The 21,922-nt window shown below is 43.2% G+C and overlaps 1 protein-coding gene across 22 annotated transcripts in view; it reads right to left on the bottom strand.

Annotated features, from left to right (window-relative positions):
• The window catches only part of AFDN (afadin, adherens junction formation factor), a 212,829-nt gene that overhangs the window by 15,180 nt on the left and 175,727 nt on the right, over window positions 1-21,922 (bottom strand). For 11 of the 22 annotated variants that reach the window (XM_030556759.1, XM_030556770.1, XM_030556777.1 and 8 more), the window contains 8 exons: window positions 19,546-19,611; window positions 19,289-19,362; window positions 18,576-18,694; window positions 17,133-17,327; window positions 16,747-16,838; window positions 16,088-16,276; window positions 12,554-13,570; window positions 10,957-10,992 (listed from right to left, as the gene is read on the bottom strand). In XM_030556759.1, coding sequence (XP_030412619.1) covers window positions 10,957-10,992; window positions 12,554-13,570; window positions 16,088-16,276; window positions 16,747-16,838; window positions 17,133-17,327; window positions 18,576-18,694; window positions 19,289-19,362; window positions 19,546-19,611 — 1,788 coding nt within the window. The remainder of the gene's footprint in view (window positions 1-10,956; window positions 10,993-12,553; window positions 13,571-16,087; window positions 16,277-16,746; window positions 16,839-17,132; window positions 17,328-18,575; window positions 18,695-19,288; window positions 19,363-19,545; window positions 19,612-21,922) is intronic. The other 11 variants (XM_030556762.1, XM_030556778.1, XM_030556763.1 and 8 more) reach the window with 1 other exon arrangement.

The following is a 21,922-nucleotide window of genomic DNA, read 5'->3' as shown; positions in this document are numbered from 1 at the left end:
TATTAAAAAACTACCTTGCTAGTATGATTGTACATATGCGTACTGAACCCCTACAGAGGTACCATTTGACTTACGGTCCAGACCACTTCAACAACAAGAGTTGCACATGTGAACTGAAATTAGACATTTGGAATCAACATTCCACAGCTTCAACAGCTAACTGTGTTTATTTTAGATTGGGATTTAAGCATTGAAAAATCTTGACTTTTTAGTCATGGGGTCAAGCCATTTAAAGTAAGAGGCTGATGTGGCAAGTCTACTAATACCCTCAAAAGATAAATAAAAAGTTTCCCAGTGTTTCTACAACAGATGCGCACTAGAAAAACAGACAACAAAGCAAGGCTTTGGCTCCTTGAATCTAACATTGCTAATATATAAGCCTTAGACAATTGTATAGACATTTATCTATCAGACATTATAATAATGCACTGATCAGACAAATTAGCACCACTACAAATATAATTGTCCCACTTGCCCCCCCCCGCTCCGGTCTGGGAGGCCCTGGGATAACAACTACTCCTCTACCTCGATATAACGCTGTCCTTGGGAGCCAAAAAATTTTACTGTGTTATAGGTGAAACCACGTCATATCGAACTTGCTTTGATCCACTGGAGTGTGCAGCCCCGCCCCCCCAGAGCACTGCTTTACCATGTTATATCCAAATTTGTGTTATATCGGGGTAGAGGTGTATCTCTAAAATACAGAAATTATCTGCCATCGAGTCATGTTTCTTATTGCTACGAGGTTATATTTTTACATTAAATTTTTCACAGTAAGATTTATTAAATTGATTTTATGTCTGTGTTTCCTAAAGTTGTCATACTGTTTACATGTAATTTTCTGCTAAATATATTCAGTCTGCTCTTGTTCATAGTCAGGCAGTTTATGCACATACATGGCATGTCTACACTGCAATTAGACACCCATGGCTGGCCTGTGCCAGCTGACACAGGCTCATGGGGCTCGAGTTAAGGGGCTGTTTAAGGGCAGTGTAGATGCTGGGGATCCAGCTCCAACCAAAGCTCTAGGACCCTCCCACCTTTTAGGGTCCTAGATCTTGAGCAGCAGCCCAATCATCTACATACCCTGACAGAATACAGCAATAGTGGGAAAATGGAGGTTTAGAGACAATTATATTTCTGCAGGGAATCTTCATGTAAGGGATCTAAATTCTCTCCCTATTTCCCATCTATTTGAGCACGTAACTCCCATTAACCAACAGAAGGGAGGATATGCATTTGAAGACAAAAGGCTTCTTAAACTTTCATTTTGACATCCAGTGTGTCAAATACTGAGTGAAGGCTTCCTAATGTTGCAATGGATTTTTTTACACTGAATCTAAGCTATTCTATTGTTCCAAGAGCACTGTTGTCTCATATACCCTTACATGCATGACTAAGTCAGCTGATTATCAAGCATGCATTTCAAAGTTGAGAATTCCTCTGATTAGATGGTCAAAGTTACAAACATCAGAGTGCGCCAATCTTTCAGACCAGTTCATGGTTGTCAAAGTGATTGATTTTTTTTTTTAAATAAAAATGATTTAGTATTCATATTGGCATGTATCTGGTGAATATTTTTCAGAGGATAATAATAAATAATAATAATAATAATAGGAGATATACCAATCTCCTAGAACTGGAAGGGACCTTGAAAGGTCATTGAGTCCAGCGCCCTCTGCCTTCACTAGCAGGACCAATTTTTGCCCCAGATGCCTAAGTGGCCCCCTCAAGGATTGAACTCACAACCCTGAGTTTAGCAGGCCAATGCTCAAACCACTGAGCTATCCCTCCCCCTTCAAAGGATGTTACCTTTGAACTCCAGTTTTAGGAAAGTAAGTGGCTTTTATAGTTCTTGACACTGCAGAAAGGTAGAGGGAAGGCTCAAATACACTCAGTACAATAGGGAAAGCAACTAAAGTTTTTATAAAATATCTGTTATAAAAGAATAGATCTGTTAATTAAAAAACCTTATCACAATTAAAAGCCTATTGGAATAAAGATCTCCTCTTCCCTTCCCCCTTTTACAACAATTCACCAATTTAGCATAAGAATTAATCTTATGGTACCAAATAATGATATGGAAGGGCAGGAGAGATGAAAAATTCAGAAAAAAATGTCCTCAAGAAAAACACTTTTTTTCCACTTAAAGAAAAAATTGGCAAAAATAAGTCCTAATGAGAGAATAAAGGAGAACTTTTTGACTTTGTCCCAAATGCTTAAAGAGAAATATCTGTGTTTCTAGAGCATCAAAATAAGAAAAAACCCTATGCAATACGCCAATTTTGGAGTTGAAGTCAATGTATCGACCATAGTAATTTTGGAAGGACAGCTGCATCAGGTAGGAATGTGCCAGCCAGATCAGAGGCTATTCTAGACCTAAATCCTAGGAAACAGGCCAAGAGTGAGAAATAAGGCTGAAGGGGGAGAGAATTGAGTGATCACTACAAGATGACACCTCATTTCTGTATGACCTACATAACTAGCTTCTATTTAGCAGTAGTCACACACCAAGAAAGGACTGTTGAGATGGCAAGGCTCTCCATTCTGCTTGAAGCAATTAGCTTTTGTGACTGTGTACAACAACGGTGTACTATACTAACCCTACAAGCAGTGAGTAAGGCCCATTTAATTCCTAAATTTCCAAAACACTGAAGAAAATTTACCCACAAGTCCCATTTACCTCAACAGGACTCTTGCAATTAAGATTCCCATGCAGTAGTTTGAACATTTAGAATCTTTTTTTTGTTTTGTTTTTTTTAAAAGTTCACACATCTGTCTGTTCTGACATTCAGTTAAAGGGATACCTGTCAATATAACTTCTCAAGACGCACAGTACAGCTCAAGACCCACAACACTGCTTATGTGAAGAGAGACATGTTACATGTAATATGAAAACAAGTTCATTTGCTCTATATTCAGTACCTTCCCTTAGGTATTTTTTTGTTAAAATAGTAAAGAACAGAAAAGAGGAGCCATATACGCAGACATACAAGAGTAACTGTAATAGATCACTAGATATAGAAGCATGAAAAGACGGTTACTCACCTTTGTAACTGTTGTTCTTCGAGATGTGTTGCTCATATCCATTCCAGTTAGGTGTACGCGCCGCGCGTGCACATTCGTCGGAAAACTTTTACCCTAGCAACTCAGTGGGCCGGCAGGTCGCCCCCTAGAGTGGCGCCACCATGGCGCTCCATATATACTCCTGCCGGCCCACCCGCTCCTCAGTTCCTTCTTGCCGGCTACTCCGACAGTGGGGAAGGAGGGCGGGTGCGGAATGGATATGAGCAACACATCTCGAAGAACAACAGTTACAAAGGTGAGTAACCGTCTTTTCTTCTTCGAGTGATTGCTCATATCCATTCCAGTTAGGTGAATCCCAAGCCTTACAAAGGCGGTGGGGTCGGAGTGAAATGTGGCAGAATAAAACTGCCGAGCCAGAGGCTACAGCCTCTCTTGACTGCTGAACCAGGGCATACTGCGAAGCAAAGGTAAGGACCGAGGACCAATGGAGCTTCGCGACAGGTCTCGTGGGTAGAAACACGAGCCAGCAAGGCGGCAGATGAAGCCTGAGCCCTGGTAGAATGCACGGTGATGTGGCTTGGGGAAATATGAGCCAAATCATAACAAGTGGGGATGTCCGCCATCACCCAAGATGAGATCCTCTGAGAGGAAAACAAGCAAGCCCTCCCTTTGGCCCGCTACCGGGGCAGAGCTGGGGCACCTTAGGAAATGATTCTGTCAGCACAATATAATGCGAGCACTCCACAGATGTCCAAGGAGTGCAACGGTTATGCCCATTGCGTTGAGCTGTGGGTAACATGAAAGGCCAAAACACCTTAGGGAGGAAAGCCGGGTGCGGTCATAACTGCACCTTGTCTTTGTGGAACCTTCGTAAGAGCTCTGATCTCAGAGACCCGTCTGGCCAAGACTAGGTTGAGGTCCCAGGGCGGGGCTGGGCGGCGCACCCGAGGGTGCAAGCGCTCCAAGCCCTTGAGGGACCTCGAACCCATAGAGCGTGGGACACTGAACGTCCATCTTAGCCTGCTGGAAGGTAGGGATGGCTGCTGAGAGTATCCTCAGCGATGATACCGCCAGATCCTGCCGCTGAAGGCCAGAGGCAGGCCAAATAGAGGGGATCGAGACCTCAGCAGGAGCAAGATCGAGCGTACTGCAGCTGTAAAGGAAACGCTTCCACCTGGCTCGGTACGTTGACCAGGTGGAAGGCTGCCTGTCACCCCGACTCAGGTATGCAGGAGCCACCGTGAGGCGAAGAGGCTGCAGGTCCGAGTGACGAAGCCTGTCATTGCCCTGAGTGATGAGGTCTGGGCTGACAGGCCGAGCAACGTGGTATGTCAGTGCTGCCTGGACCACTCTGGAGTGATCATGATGATGCACGCTCTGCCCCTGCGGAGTTTGAGCAGGACGTAACGAACCAAAGGGAACAGTGGGAGGGCATAATGCAGTTGGCCGTTCCATGGCATCAGGAATGCGTCCAAGATCGATTCCGAGGAGAGACCTTGGAAGGAGCAGAACACCTGGCATTTCCTGCTCTCGCGGTGAGCGAACAGGTCTGTGTGAGGAACCATCTCCACTTCCGGAAAGCGGGACGCCTCACATGGGGCAGAGTGATCACTCGTAAGACAGGAAAAACCTGCTGAGTCAAAGAGGTAAGACGTTCCAAACGCCTGGGAGAAAGGACGTCGCCCGCTCCATCGAGTGGGCCATGCAAAAGACCCGGAAATGGATGGCCTCCTGACAAAAAAGGGGGAAGGACTATGTCCCCCCTGAATACTTATGAAGCACCTGGCCATTGTGTTGGCTGTAAACACCGAGATACAACGGCCTCGCAGCTGCCGCTGGAACCCCTGGCATGCCAGGCGGACTACTCTCATTTTTGGGGCATTAATGAGGAATGCCAGCTCCCTAGAAGACCGAAGGCCTTAAGCTCGGAGGTGACCATGAGCACTCGAGCAGAGAGATGATGCGTCCGCCGTCAGGGGCAGTGAGGGCTGGGGCGGATGAAACCGCATCCCTGTCCACACCAAGGAGGGAGTTAGCCACCACTCTAGGGAGCCTAAGGCGTTCGAGGGAACGGTGACTACCATGACCACTGGCTCCCTGTCCAAGCGGTACGCCGAGGTGGGCCGGACTTGGAGAGGACGGAGGCGGAGCTTGGTGTGTTTGGTTACAAACTTGCGGGCAACCATGGACCCAGGAGACTGAGACAAGAACGAGCTGAGGTCGTTGGGAAAGCCTTCAGACCTCAGATGATTGTTGCCATCGCCTAAAACCGCAGTTGTGATAAGCAGGCTCCGGCTAGGTAGGAGACCAAGATAGCCCCTAGGAAGCCCAACCTCTGCGTGGGAACCAGAGTGGATTGCTCTATAGTAATCATCAGGCCTTGATCTGTGAATAAGACCGTGACGATGCCCACGGGCTGAGTGGTTTGTGTCTCAGAGTCTCCTCGGATAAGCGAATCGTCCCAATACGGAAAAACGCATATCCGACATAGCTACGGTAGGCGGCGACTATGGCCGTAAACCGGGAGTATTGACCGCTGGCTATAAAGCGGAGGCATCTCCCGTGCGGAGGGAAGATGGCATTGCGAAAGTACGCGTCCTTCCTATCCAGGGCGGCATAGTAGCCCCCAGGAGGCAAGGATGGAATAATGGTTCCCAGGGATACCATGCAGAACTTCAACCTTATCCCAAACCGGTTGAGTCCATGCAGGACCAGGGAGGTCTGAGACCTGTGTTCGAGTGGGGGACTAGGGCATAACGGGAGTAAAATCCCTAGCCCCTTTCGTCCGCTGAAGGGGGACAGGGCTGGAGCAATTTAAAGGTGGTACCTACGCTCCATCGTGCGCAGGACCCAGCGATCTAAAAGTAACTGGGGCCATGCCAGGAGAAAGCGGGATCAGGATCCCGTCCTGCGACTGGTACACCGCCCTCCGGCGAACCTTGGAAGGTCCGTCTTTGGTCCCAGTGGTAATTGCGAGGGACCTTGACTTTGGCTTTTTAGGGGGCCTGACGTTTGTCTGCGACCACCTTGGCCTTGCCATTTTCCAGAGTTCTGCCTCTGGCTAGGCACAGAGTATGGCGGCTGGGGCCAGAAAGGCCTGCGTTTGGTCACTGGCGTATACATGCTGAGACGATTAGGACCCTATTGTCCAGCAGGCTTCGCAGTCTGGGGCTGTCTCTGCCGCGAAGATGCCTTTACCAACAAAGGGTAAATTCTTTCCCCCGTCCTCCAAGACGGCAGCGAACTCCAGGTGGGAGGTTCGAGGGAGAAACTCCTCCACCCAGGTGCTATAATTATCGCAGCTAAGCAAGGCTTGTTGCTTTGCTACCCAGAGGTGCAGGGCCCCTGCAGAGTACACCTTGCATTCGCCAAGGCTCTTTCTGCTTCGGGGCTGGCGCCCGCTGGCCATCATATCAGGATCGTGGTCCTGAGCATAAAATCTGCGCATATGGGATGACACGGATGCGTGTCCGGACGGCCATGGAGGTACTAAAAGAAGGCACGGGCCGAGTCTCTGACTCACTCGGACCTTGCCCAACTCGGCACCGGGGACCGGCATCGGGAGGCGTATCGGTACCTGGAACGAGATCCAGACCCCCAACCAGAACAGTGTCGGGAGGTCGACCGAGATCTCGAGGCTCGGAGAAGAGCTACAGGAGTCAAGGTACCTGCCCCGGTGCCAGATGTCGGAACGGTGCCGATAGCGGGTCGGCGAACGGGATACCGACCGGTGCAGCGAGTGTGACCAGTACCGAGGAAAACAGCACCGGGACTGCCAGTGGTGTCCGGCGTGCCGACAGGACTTGGAGTGTCTGCAGGACCGTGATCATGAACGGTGCCGCTCTGCTGTACTGACAGGGGACAGTCCCTTGAAGAGACTGTATTACCCGTACCGGCGGTGCCCGGGTCAGGCAGCACAGACTCTGTCATGGCACTGAGAGCCCTCGCCGTTGGTAACATCTCCGGCGTGCAGGGAACAGCAGGCTCAACCACAGTGCGTACTGGGGAGCTGTCAGGCACTGGATTCGACGGCCCTCGTGGGGCCGGGATCCACGGTACCGAGGTCATCAGAGCTTCGGTAGGTGCCGGTGCCGGGCGAACCGAGTTAGATAAGCTGTCTGGCTGCGGTGCCGTCAGCACTGAAGCAGCGGGAGTAATACGCTCAACCACGGCGCGTGCCGGGGAGCCGTCGGGCACCGGATTCGATAGCCCTTGTGGGACTGGAATCGACGGTGCCGATGTTGTCGGTGCCTCAGAGGCTTCGGTTGGCATGGAAGCAGCCGGAGCAGGAGCTCAACCACGGCGCGTGCCGGGGAGCCGTCAGGCACCGGATTCTACGGCCCTTGCGGGACCGGGATCGACGGTGCCGACGTCATCGGTGCCGCAGCAGGTGTCGGTGCCGGGCGATCCGACTTAGACTAGCCCTCTGGCCGCGGTGCCGTTGGCACGGAAGCAGCCGGAGCATTAGCTCGACCACAGCGCGTGCCGGGGAGCCGTCAGGCACCGGATACTACGGCCCTTGCGGGACCGTAATCGACGGTGCCGACGTCATCGGTGCTGCAGCAGGTGTCGGTGCCGGGCGATCCGACGTAGACGAGCTCTCTGGCTGCGGTGCCGTTGGCACGGAAGCAGGAGCAATACGCTCAACCACGGCGCGTGCCGGGGAGCCGTCAGGCACCGGATTCTACGGCCCTTGCGGGACCGGGATCGACGGTGCCGACGTCATCGGTGCCGCAGCAGGTGTCGGTGCCGGGTGATCCAACGTAGACGAGCCCTCTGGCTGCGGTGCCGCTGGCACGGAAGCAGCAGGAGCAATACGCTCAACCACGGCGCGTGCCGGGGAGCCGTCAGGCACCGGATTCTACGGCCCTTGTGGGACCGGGATCGACGGTGCCGACGCCATCGGTGCCGCAGCAGGTGTCGGTGCCGGGCGATCCGACGTAGACGAGCCCTCTGGCTGCGGTGCCGCTGGCACGGAAGCAGCAGGAGCAATACGCTCAACCACGGCGCGTGCCGGGGAGCCGTCAGGCACCGGATTCTACGGCCCTTGTGGGACCGGGATCGACGGTGACGACGTCATCGGTGCCGTAGCAGGTGTCGGCGCCGGGCGATCCGACTTAGACGAGCTCTCTGGCTGCGGTGCCGCTGGCACGGAAGCAGCAGGAGCAATACGCTCAACCACGGCGCGTGCCGGGGAGCCGTCAGGCACCGGATTCTACGGCCCTCGTGGGACCGGGATCGACGGTGCCGACGTCGTCGGTGCCGGGCGAGCCATCTTAGACGAACTGTCTAGCTGTGGTGCAGCTGGCACAGAAGCAGCAGGAGCAGTAAGCTCTACCACGGCGCGAGCCGGGGAGCTGCCAGGCACCGGATTCCATGGTCCTGGGGGACTGGAATCAACGGAGCCGAAGTCATCGGTGCCTCTGCAGGTGACGGTGCCGGATAACGCAACTTAGGCGAGCTCTCTGGCTGCGATGCAGGTGGCACGGAAGTAGCGGGAGCAGGGGGCTCAACCACGGCGCGTGCCGGGGAGCCGCCAGGCACCAGCAGGAATCGTAGGCTCTCTCGACCTCGGAAGAAGGGAGCGGTGCCGAGTCGACATCGGTGCCGGCGACGGTCGGTGCCGAAAGGCCTTGGTGGTACCGGCGGGGTCCGGTGCCGAGGAGGCGCTTCTGCCCGCCGCTTGAACATCGCTCGGCGCCCAAGGTGGAGGGGTAAGTGAAAGTCCCGCACCTTTTTGTTCTCGGCTTAAAGGCCTTGCAAATGGGGCACTTATCTGTCAAGTGTGATTCCCTGAGGCACTTCAAACAGGAGTCATGTAGATCTCTCTTCGGCCGCGGCTTCTGGCAAGCCGGGCCCCTTTTAAAACCCGGTGAGCCATGCATGGCTCCGGCACTGGGCTCATGGAAGGGGCTACTTCCTGAACCCCGCTAACTAAACTAACCATGTTAGCAAAGAAAACACGTATAACCATACAAATATATATATAAAAGGGTTATAACTGCATAATTATATACGAGAAAACGAGTAGCTAGGGAAGTGGAGGTCAGCTAAGCCGCGCTCCACTGTTCCAACGACCGACACGGGCGGTAAGAAGGAACTGAGGAGCGGGTGGGCCGGCAGGAGTATATATGGAGCGCCATGGTGGCGCCACTCTAGGGGGCGACCTGCCGGCCCACTGAGTTGCTAGGGTAAAAGTTTTCCGACGAATGTGCACGCGCGGCGCGTACACCTAACTGGAATGGATATGAGCAATCACTCGAAGAAGAACTTTCCCTTCTCCTCTATCCTAGGTAGGTTAGTTTACCATATAAAATGTTAAGGGTTCATCTGGTCCCATAATCCTTGGTTTCCTGTGTGGCCAACCTGGACTTCCAACAGTCTAGCTCAGAACAGCAGCTTCTTCCAAGTTGTTCCCTCTAATAGAGGACTAAATCATGAGATCTGGGGCTCTTTCTATTTGTCTTCTGCTTTTTTGCCTTTAGGCTTCATATTTTCAAACTTTTCTCCAGAACATTGTAAAAATGAAAGCTGAGATTCTTAACACAATGACTCCAGGAATTAGAGCTTTAAGAAAAACACTGAATATCCCGAGACATGCAATAAAACCCTGAGAGATGGCAACACCAGAAGCTGGAATAGCCATGGCTTTTCTGAATGTACTTGTGTCATTCAGAAAACAACTGAGAAAGCTCACCTGTTTTGTTGCTGCCAGAGGACTTTGAGATTGATTATAACAATAGTAATTACAGAGATACTACAGTAGTGAGTGTTTAAATACATGTTATAAATTAGCTGAAGCATACATTTTATAAATTCGTCTTATAAAGCAGTGTTTGCATTCCAATACCAAAATTGGGCAAAATTTTGAACAGTCACTTTTTTCATCTCGAGTGGTACGAATAATTTGTATCTAGAGGAGCTGTCCCAAGCATTGGTTCAGACGCATGAATTACATTCATATTATACCCAATTATACAGTAACTAATTTTAAAAGGTGAGAGTTTCTTTTCTAGGGAGCTACAGGAAACATTTCAATTATCTGCTCATTCTCAATGCTGATAATAGCATTTATGTACTGGTTCAGCGATTACTGCCCTAAAACAGTCACTTAACCAAGAGATTTTCCACCTCAATTTTAAATGTAAATGCAATGGTATTGATCCAAATGAAATGGCAGTTTAGGAAAAAAAGTAAGAGAGGTTTTCTGGTTATGTTTGTAAATTAGTTGGATATACTAACTCAGGGCAACAGCTCCTGAATTAGAGTTTCATTCTATTACAGAAAACCATCAGAAATTAAGAACACATAAGCAGCAAAGAATCTTGTGGCACCTTATTGTTTACTGCCAATTAATGGAGAAGCTAAACTGGTACACAAAGCCATCACGAGGGAGGATAGGGAACATTGACCTTTTAAAGTAATAGGCCATGCACATTTATGGTGTCACCGGATTTAAAACTCTTGTGTATTTAAGCTGTTAAAACAAGTTCATATAAATCTCTGAAGAATGTCACGACAAGAAGTTTTCTTTGGCTTAGGACTTAAAATGAAACAAGTGAAACTGAGAAAATCTCACCCCACAATTTGTTCCTTCCAACTGCTTAGTAAGATGTTATAAATATATAGTTACATAGAAATATCAAATACAGAGTTTCATATTAGATCACAGCTGCAAACAATTCAAAGCCATGGGCAGTACACAACAATTAAAGAAAAGAAGCAGGAAGAGAGGAGTAAGAAGAAGAGATGTATAAACACTCAAAATGCATGCTTACAGTTAACTTACTGTATCAGACCTTGATTCAGAACACCCCAGAAATGGCAAAGACAACATCCAATGCATTTTGGATCATTATTAATAAAGAAAACAAAACAAAAATATAAAGACAGGGAAGAGGTATTGAAGAGAAAGAAACTAGAACATACCAAATCTAGAACAGAGATTGCTGGCACAGCAGTCTGCTGCAGGTAATAAAAGAAGGGAAAAAAGAAAGATGCACAGTGAAAATAAAGGTAAGTTTAGATTTGCACTATGCCAAAAGCATTTCCCTTTTATTTGATACTTCAGCTGTTTTAGAAAGCTATAAAAAGAAGGAACTGAAGAATTTTGGACATTAGATTGCTGAACTGTCTGAACAGCGAAAAACCCAGTGTCCTAACGGTGATAACATTTCAGATTAGATATTCAGACACTCAAAAAAACAAAGCTAATAGTGATCCTAGAGATACTATTTTTATTTGCATCTCTGGCATTATAGATAATGACATACAACAGAAGTGCAGACATTCTCTTTAAAAAAGAGCAAGAAAACAGCTATAGTCTCTGCAGGAAACTTTTTACATGTTATAATTCAGGCTAGGATTGTGTAAAGCCACTAATGTTCTAAAATGTTAGAAAACCTCACTGACACAAATATTTTAAAATTCATCCCTTATGGAGAAGAATGATATAATGTTATGCAATACAGCTGGCTGCTCAACCCATTAATGATGTGGTTTTTTAAGCCAAGTGACAATAAAAACGTTAACACAGACTTTTTTGTGCAAATAGCAGTTTTATATGGAATTTTATGCCCATAGGTAACTGCTTATGTGTTACAATCACAAAGTTAGCAACACCAGCCAAGGATATATTTATTTAGCCTTTCCTTTCATCAGTTTGCAAGTGTGGAGTATCCATTGCTTCAAAATAGTAAAAGTTAGCCATAGGGTAAAAGGAAAGCAACAGACTCTAGCAAGGGCATAAAGATTAAGTTTAAGAATTAGTGCCAATGGAGTTAATACAAAGCCAAAGGTCAACTCTTAGGACAAGTAGCAGTAAAGATGCTCAACAAACTAAGGAACTAGTTTATAAGTCCTTCCAAGCAAAACTCTCAACCTGCAAATTCAGTATTCCTGGGGTTATGATTCATAAGAAAAAGATTTGTTTCTATATGGAAACACTTTCTCAGTGAAGGCAGAAAGGGCAGAATAACTTTGAGAGCATACTTTAACAGCTGTAAATATCAGGGGCTTTCACCACAAAAGCAGCCAAATAAGAGCTATCAGAGAGTTAGAATAAAACAAAGATACTGAAGAAAAACTGCCCTTTTTTGTCCCCTCCCCAAAGACCTTCATTTTTATCCTCCACAAATAAAACTGCCAGAGCATACACCAGGCATCAACTTGTGTACGTTACTTTGAGGAAACTGCAGTCAATGACTACCTCTTCCCCTATCTAGGGGGAAGGGACAGTCATTTCTCCGAAGGAAAAGTTTTACAGCCAGGGAAAAAGATTTTGCTCTCATCTTTGCAGTTAGTCGCTTTGCACTTTTATAATACACCACTTAACTGGCCAAACCAAGGTAGTTCACAACATTTTTCTTTAGCATTCTGTATATAATGAAAGACAGGGACATTAAGACAGTCCAGTCCTCCTTTATCCTGTGACAATTTCAAATTTCATTTAACCAGTCTATTAAAGAACACAAGTTTAAATGAATGTTTGCTATACTCGTGCCTAGAAAGGATTACCCCCTTTTACCCTTGCTCTTTTTTCAGCCTCCAGCCGTTGCATAATTAGCATGGTATCCACATCATCATCTTCTTCCTCGTCATCATCCTCGTCCTTTTGCTTTGACTCTTGAAGTCGTTTCTGGAACTGCCACTCGAGCATAAGTTTGCGCAGGCGATCGTTCTCTTCTGCTGTACGATCAGGCTTGTTTTGAAGTTCCTGAATCTCTTTACTCAGCATGTCCACAATGTGCATCTGCTGTTGCTTTTCTAGCTTCTCCTTAGCATCCCGTTTCCAGGGATCAGGAGACAAGCTATCACTGGAGGACAGTTCTTCTTTGCTGATGGTGATGTACTGCAGATCCCTTCGTTCGATGGTTCGGGGTTGCTGTTGGGGCTGTAGCTCTCGAATGACAGTGTCCTGGGACCTCTGCAGTGTTGAAGGCTTTTCTGGTTTCACCTGCTGCACAGAAACAGGAGAAACCATAGGCTGAGCAGGAATTAGTGGCTGAGTACGCATCTGGCCCAATTTCCTTTCCTGCTCACGACGCTTCCTCTCTCGCTCTTCCTCTAGACGCGCTTTTTCTTTTTCATACCACCGCTGATGCTCCTCTCTTTTTTTACGTTCTGCAGTAGCTAGTGTTCCTAGCTGGTTTGGAGGGGGAGGTGGAGGCAGAGGCAAAGGCAAATCCATTTGCAGTCCATCAAAATCAGCTGCATAGTGCACTGGTGGAGGAGGGGGAGGGGGAGGAAGGTCTGTTCTGATGGGTTGGGAAACTGCCACTGATGTTGGCTGGTTGATAGCAGGAGTTTTCCAACGGCCAGGTCCACTTTTGGTTAAACAAGAACCAGGGGAAATAGATTTGGAGGAGTGGTTCAGATGCTCTTGGCTGGATGTGCTGGAATCCACAGACGAATTCATCCATGGATCACTGTCTGACTTTCGATCAATGTACTCTATATCCTTTCTTATAACCACCTCCAGACGATTCCCCTCTGGTTGGAAAACTTTATCATCTCGAAGCTCTTCCTGGGAATGAGCTGCACGCTGGAAAAAATAAAATGAAGAATGTATATTAGTTAATCTGTATGTAATAAAATTTATATCCAATAAAAAACACTAATGGATAACAAAAATGCATTTCTACAAGACAAAAAAGGCTTATCGATACATTTACATCTTTTTGGTAAAGTAGAGAACCTTCAGAACTAGCAAGTTTCTCAAGAATTTTATGTGCGCAACACCACAAAAATCACTGAGCCTTTAAACCATGAAAGCCTAGGAAGACTTTGTAAGCTCTGAGGCAGAACTGTCAAGCTACACTGAGGGAATGATGAAAACAAAGCAGAGCTCACGCCAACAATCTTCCCCATCTCACACAAGTTCTCAGGGCTATCCCTATCAGCTCTTACTCACTTACACACACATTGGCAGCCTCCAAAAGTAACTCAAGTGCAATAACTCTCCAGTCCAGCCTATTGCTGGGCTGGCAAACATTTTTCTTTCATGAACACAGACACACAAACGAAGAGTGCTGAGGAAAGGGGGAAATCATCCACCCCCAATTGGGGGCATTCTCCCCTCTCTTGCCACTGAGAGAATCATTCGGGGCAGAGGATGTGGGAGCTTAGATGCCCCACCTTACTTAACTACCTCACAGGAATATTAAGCATGTATTAGTTTGTACACTTACAGCATTTTTAAAGATGTCACACACTAAATACTATTACTGCATAGAAAGTGGGAATTCAATTGGATGTGAAAAATATTCAAACATGATTAGGCTAATGAAATCTATTTAAATATTTTATTTTTTCTTGAAGCAAATATTCATATTTTTGAGGATTAGAACATTTTCAGTATGGACAAAGAACGTACAGACTTTCCATAAGTGAGATTGGAGAAGAGTACAATGCAAAATTCTCCATGCTGCCCAACCAGTGACCTTAATTAACTATGAACTAGAAAGAATGCCTTGTTTGGGATGAAAGGGTGTATTTTTTATGCTCTATTAGTTCTGTAGCTCTAAACACACAGTGACTTGTGTCAGAAGCACTGGGAAGATGCACCTAGCCAAACAATTTGCTAATAACTTACGTACTTAGATGATAAAAAACAGGCATTTTAAGTCAGCCATTAGTTACTGCAACTTTCATGACCACTGCTTCAAATATAATTTACATGAAACTGCTCCTTACAAGTGAATAACTACTTAATTTGACAACAAAAAAATAAGCAGAAGAGATCATTCACTAAAATGATTTTACAATAATGAAATTATTCTTAAACAGAAAAAAGATGCTTTTTAAAACAAAAATAAAATCCTATAGAAACAATGCTTGTGGATTTCATTAAAAAGTAATCGATGCTGTGAAATTTTTAAAACTGATTTATTTTAACAATGAAATTTAAAAGCATTGATGGATATGTGTTGTGAAAACCTAACATATACTTTTCAAGTACTTGTGAAAAACAAACTCCCAGCCATTTGCTTTAGTAAAATGCATTTTTCCTGGCAGAAACAGAACTCCAAGCTGCAACTCAAGGTCAATACCTATCATCAGCTTTCTAAATGTGGGGTATTTAGGTGTTGATGTTTAGCTAAAATATTTTTATAGCAATTAGCCATAATATGATGTGTTAATTTCCATCTTAAATCCTCATCGAATGAAATGAACAATGGGTTTGCGTTCTAAATTCTTAACAACTCTGAAAACTGGAACTGTATTATAGGCACCAACTGCACATCAGCACAATCATACTAAGGTTTTACCTATAATCCTTTCTCAAGTCATTATTGCATTGACTTCAGTGGCAATATTGGCATGAGTGAGGATTACTCACAACTAAGGTTTCCAGAGTCAATTTCCTACTTTTTTTGTAGGATTGCTACCTCAAGAATCAAGAAAGAAAAGCTTTTCAAAAACTACATTCGATTTTAGCACCCAATTCTAAATCTTTTCTGTGCTTATTATGAATGCTAAGGGACTCTGTATGGTGTTTTTACAGAGGAAGATGGTGGGTGGGCACTACTAGTGTGGGAGAGGGAAACCCTGGTTCAATTCCATGGTCCACCGCAGATTTCCTGAGGCATTGGGCAAGTCTATCTGTGCCTCAGTTTCTCCATCAACACAATAGAGAATTATAGTTATCTCCATCTCCTAGGAGTATTGTGAGTATACATTAAATATTGTGAGAATGTAAGACTCCGTGGTAAATGGTTTCCATAATAGTACAAATTATGCACTGTTTTTATAACCAGAGGCACAGTTTACAAGTGACTGAAGTAAATACATTTCACTATAGATCTTGGATTGGGTTTGAACTACAGATATTTCTCTGCTCCACTTAAAAACAACAACAACAACAACAACAACAACAACAACAACAAAACTACACACAAGCACTGGGATCTGTCTGTTTAAGACTTCTTGTGGCCCTGGCACCTTAGTTTGCTTTTCATAAAAATATTGAATGTTTTGAAAGAGAAAACCTAATATTTTGTATTTCTTTGTCTTCAGCAAACAGAAGGGAAGGTTTTTAAATTCGTGACAGATTTCTAACCTGCATTGCAGCACTAATTGAGTGACTACTCTCTGTCTGGATCTGTGGTTTGTCTTCATAATTTGGCCACTGATTCTGAGCAGGACCCATTCGATCCTGGGATTTTGAAGCTGGGAATGTGAAATATTCTCTGGTATAGGTTTGTGTTGGTATAGGATAAGCTTCAGGTCTTGGTGGCAGTGTCTGCTCCTGTAAAAGACAGAATAGGTTAAAACTTATCTATCATACAGATTTCTGCAGATTTTATTTGAACTTCTAATTTCTTTTTTAACAAGTATATTTTTAGGCATTGTTCTTAATCCCAGCTTCAACCAAATAAATATGATTCTAAGATTTTCTAAGAACAATTAAATATAAACTACTAACTATGATTCAGGGTTTGAATGCTCTGGAACTAAATGCACAATGCTTACAGCATAAATTTATTTATAATAATCAAAAATTCAAATAGCAATGCAATAACCACAATTTTGTGACAATTTCTGTTGCTGACTGAACAGTGGCAAATAAAGCAACAGTGAAGAAGAATAAATACAAATAATTGAACAGTGGCATTTTATTAAAAACGTTCAATAAAAACCTTAGCTTAACCCAAGCACACTACTGCTATTGAAATTTAAGTGATGTTAACAGCCAATCTTTTTCTTGCCACTTCTGACCTCGGTACAAAGATTTCCAGTAGAGACTGAAGTTATCTTGGTGGTCGTTCCAGCAGCATAAGCATTCTTCCCTCCAGGGCTTGGTGGCTGATCTATTAGAGAGTTGAAGTAAGCATTGTTAAACATCAGTAACAGAAATTTGTCATATGTAATAAAACAAACCAATTAAACATCATAATGTGGCAATAAAGCATTAATTACATTAGTTGTAATTGCTCTTTAATGAATGACTTTCTCCAAATTTTGTTGCAGTTATTACTGTCAGTATTTCAAATGTAGTCTACATTTTAATCAAGTCATCTTCCTGCTTTTAGATTTCAAAGACTACTAATAATTTGCATGAAAAAAATTATTCTTAAAAAGAACAGAAGTGAAGCTTAGCTTACTTGCTACATTGGGACTGGAGCGGTGATCAGCTCGATTCTTCATCAGTCTGTCATCCCCTGACAGCTTCTTTGGTTCATTATACTCTGTCCAAGGCAGCTGAGGGCTCTCAGGTGACCCATTTTGAGCAGAATTATTATACAGCTCAAAACCTTCACTCTTTGGTCGGGGTTTACCTGTGCCACGGCGGTCCGAAACTGCAACAGATTACGACCTTTAAAATTTTTGTTCTTATCCACTTGAACAACTGTTTCCTATTTTAGTCTTGTTTTAAAAAAGGTTACTTAACTTTAATAGCTAAAATGAATCTTCTAGTAAAACATGCTGGATTTTAAAAGTTAGAATTCTTCATATACACAATCCTATTCTGTTATGCTGAGAGTTCAAGATTCCTTTGAGTTACAGGCTTCAAAAAGGTTTTTGAAACAAAGACATCATAATATTTGGCAAAGCCAGATGCACTTTTACTGAAAGAAGTCTCTTGATTAATCTGAAAGGCTTATGGTGTCTGGGGTCGTGATGTAAACTGCGATAATGAAAGTTTATTCTTTTAACTCTTTCCTTCCTATATTGCAGCATTCTTTAATAATTTTTATAAAGCTCTCATACTATAACTTAATCAATAAAAATTTATATAAAATTGACACATGGTCATTAAAACACCTCCCCTGAAAGAAATTTTTGACTTATATTGGGGGGGAGGGAAGCAATTATTTGGAAAAAAATACCAAAAAATACCAAAGAAAATCCTAGCTTTTAAAGGATCAGATATAGAAATTAACAACTGTCATTTCAACATGATTCTCAGTGAAAATCAATGACCAAACATGGCCCAATGCCTTCTGTTTTGTTTTAAAATTATTTTACTGGTAATCCCAAGTATCACAGCATGTTTGCAACCAGTGTTCTTTTGGAGAGGGAGAAAAAGTGAATTGAATTCTTGGTCCGTTTGTGAATTTTGTGTATTCCATTTATTTAGATTTTAAATTCTGCTTACTCTTAAATAAATTATATAGTATTTGTACTTAAGTGTTGATAACACATTTACTTACGATTAGAACTGTGTCTGTACTATAATTTTAAACAATGGTTATAACTGAGCTCACTCCTTGGTAAGAGAAGTTGCATTGCCATTCCACGGATTCTACATCTGTTTAAAATGTAAAATTTTGGGTATAAAATACTAAACCACTGCTATTAGCAGGAACATATGTATATATGTTTTCTCCATCTCTTCACATTACTCCCAGAAACACATGCGAAAGTCTTTATGAGATGAATTATGTAACTCATGCACATTACAGGAGTAAAATGCTACATCTTCTAAGTGTTCATATTTAATTGTGGATTGTTGAGGGATTATTTCTCCCTTTCACCAGTGTTGGGGAAAGGGCCTAAATTTGCAGTACTGTCTTATGAAAATGTTAATCAGTTATTTATTTTACCTCTTTGCATCATTGGGGATGGCTGGTTAAGCAGGGTTGCCAGACCATGGTAAATTGCTCCTTGTTTTGCTACTTCTAGGGTGACTACAGAACCTGTTCTTGTCATGAGCTCTGCTGCCCTGTGTCAGGAGTCAAACAGAAGAGAACTAAGCACAGCATTATTTAAAAGTCATCTCCATACAATTCTTTTTAGGTCACTGTTGCTAAATCAAGCATTCAACAATATTTTCTGTTTCACCACAGCATTTCTTTTCTATTCAGCTTCACACTTCAGTCACTTATCCTCTTTGGACAATTAGAAAATAGCATCTAGAGGACGTATGAATATAAAATGGGGAATGTATGCAGGCAGTTACTATTCCTAATTTCCACAGTTCAATGCCAGATGTCAAAAATCAAGACAAAAGCTAGGACCAGTTTGCTTAAAAGATTTTTTACTCTGAATGAGAATATACACTTTAAGAATTTAATACAACAAGGTATCTACATGGATACCTGTATCATGACTATAGCAATATTTGTTCTGAACATACTGTCTGAAATATCCGTAAGTCAAACTAATATTTCTGTCCCAAAACTAACCAAGCCCTTCATTCACTGCACACACACACACACACTCTCTCTCTCTCTCTCTCTCTCTCTCTCTCTCTCTCTCTCTATTTTTACAAAGAATATTCGTTTCCTCAACTCACAATCTGAAAGCAATACTGTACCTTTCTTGGGACAGACCCACTAAACTTCGACCATCCACGCTGAGCAACTGATCCCCTGCAGCAAGCCGACCATCCTAATTACATATTTGAAAAAAAATACACTTTATATACACAAGCCTTACATGGGCTTAAATCAAGATAAATGTAAATACATTTTATTAGTCCAATGAAGAGAATTACAAATGTTTTTATTGAAGTATCTCTAAATTTGACTATTTGATAGATTAACAACTTTAATATTTACAAACATTACTAACCACATCTGCAGCACCTCCTTTTACCACAGACTTGACATAGATTCCAAGTTTATCTTGACCTGCACCCTGCAGATAAAAAGACATTTATGAGGTCATATTTAAATCCTCTCTTTTGTAAGAAAGTACTCCATGAATCTGAATCTGTTACATTAATATATCAACTCTGACATCTCATTATTTTAAAACTTCCTCAACTTACAAAACCAGTGATATGGAAAAAGTTCACATCTTCATGACACCAAAGAAAGCAAGAAAAGGTGTTAATATTAGGTCTCTTGAAACTCTAGCAACTAGCGTACAGGCAAAGGTTATTTGGTTCCATGATAATCAAAAGACTAGGAATAATCCAACAAGAAAACAGGTTTATTAAACCAGCGCTTAACAGTTAACTTTTAATCCCTTTTTAATGAAAGGATTTGTAGTTTTATAGGTATATTTATTAATCCAATACAAGGACCTGGTTGTATCCTCAATATCCCATGGTACACCAAAGCATTACACTGCTACCCTGGCCATCTGGCTGGTGAAACAGAGAGCAGTTTGGAGGTGACTTATTTAACCTTGAGATGACAAAGAAAAGGAAGAAAAAGTTCTTTGGGGCTGAGTCCATCTTTCACTACGTATCTGTAAAGCATCTAGCACAATGGGGCTTCTAGGTGTTAATGTAACACAAATAATAAATAATGGATACAGGAGAAAGGAGATGAAAAAAATTCACTTTCATAGTTGACAGGTCCAAAATTTAAATCTACTGTAAAATGTACAATTTATTCTTAATGCCACCTTCTTGCTCCCTTCTTGCTCTCTAAATGTACCTATAAAAAACCTAGAAGACGACATATGTAAGCATACATTAAAGTCATACCGTTGTACAATCATTTCACATGCACTCACCTGCAAGCTACTCTACGCAGCAGATTAATCTAACGTTAGGGGTACCAGCCTCAAAAGTGTCATGCTAAGTGTAATGATGGGAATGTGACATTATTATTTACTACAGGGATCTGTGCCTTTTTTAAACTGCTCTATCAGTTGAAGTCTACCAGTGGCATTGCTAGTGAAGCGACAACATATTTTCAGCTGAGATAATACATAAATATAATATTCCTCCTCAGAACAACTGGGGGGGGGAGGGGGAGGAAAGAATGCAGAATGTATGGGGGGAGGGGGAAAGGACATGAGAAGCTTTAGGAGAATGTCAGCACTACCACCAGCAGACAAGTAAAGGTGGCAATGCAGTATCATGCCACCCTTACTTCTGTGCTGCTGCGCGCAGCACTGCCTTCAGAGCTGGGCTCCCAGCCAGCAGAGACTACTCCCCGTTCTGCCTTCAGAGCTGGGTGGTGGTATATATACTTGTGTAGGAGTGGGAAATAACTACAGACACAAAGAAGGAGAGTGTGACCAAATAAGTTTGAGAACCACTGTTAGAGGGAACACACCTATACTACTTACCAGCATAAATTAATCTCCACATTTTGATTTATTTGGGATATTTTCGTAGCAGTACTATTTGTAGTATTTCCTGCTTAAAAAAAAAAAAAGATTCTACAATGCTTAAGCCACTTTCATTTTAACTTCAAGCCAATCATGCTAAAAACTCAATTTAACAGGTTTTTTTTGGGAGAGGTGGAAGAGGACTGGATATGTATTAATGAAAACAATAAAGTGGAGTTAACTCAAGTTGATCCAAGTTTCTCTTGTTCTAGATTTCACAAATTCTCAAACACATTCAAGATAATTCTTCTGAACTCTGAAATATTCAAATTACTAGCTGATCCTAATTACGTCAAGTTTATTTTGGTCCTTACTCCCAATAATGCTTTTTTTTTAAAAAAAAATCTGGACTAAGTAATAAAAAATAATATAGAAAGCAATAAATAATGTCTTGATTGAATGATTGGAAACAAAGGAATATTTTCTATATACCACCTAGAGCCATATAAATATTCACTTTAAAAGCAGTCAACTATACATTTGTGCAAGAGTAACCTTTCAAGTTTAAAAAGCAATCACTTGCTCAATTGGCACTAAACTCACTGCTCCTTCCCCAAACAAGCGTTTTGCAGTCTATACATTTTGGCAGTTGCAAAGCATCACTACCATGTGCAGAAGTATCCTTCTTAAAATTTTGTAGCTGAATTCATAATAAGAGATTGAACACTGATTACCCCCTTCAGGGACTTATCAGAAAATACACAAGATGAGAAAAAATTAAAATAGATTTTTCTAAAACAAAAAGATACCAGATTTTGAGAAACCCACACAAACTATTTGAGATAATGCAAATAATAAAGAATGAAAGACTGCATGTAAAACAGGTATGGTAATTAAACTAGGTAATGTTATCAGACTGATAATGAAAGAGAATTTGACC

The sequence above is a fragment of the Gopherus evgoodei genome, chromosome 3 (assembly GCF_007399415.2).
Source record: "Gopherus evgoodei ecotype Sinaloan lineage chromosome 3, rGopEvg1_v1.p, whole genome shotgun sequence".
Taxonomy (NCBI): Eukaryota; Metazoa; Chordata; order Testudines; family Testudinidae; genus Gopherus; species Gopherus evgoodei.
Note: the sequence above shows the minus strand (reverse complement) of the source record. Positions and strands in the feature narration are given on the sequence as shown.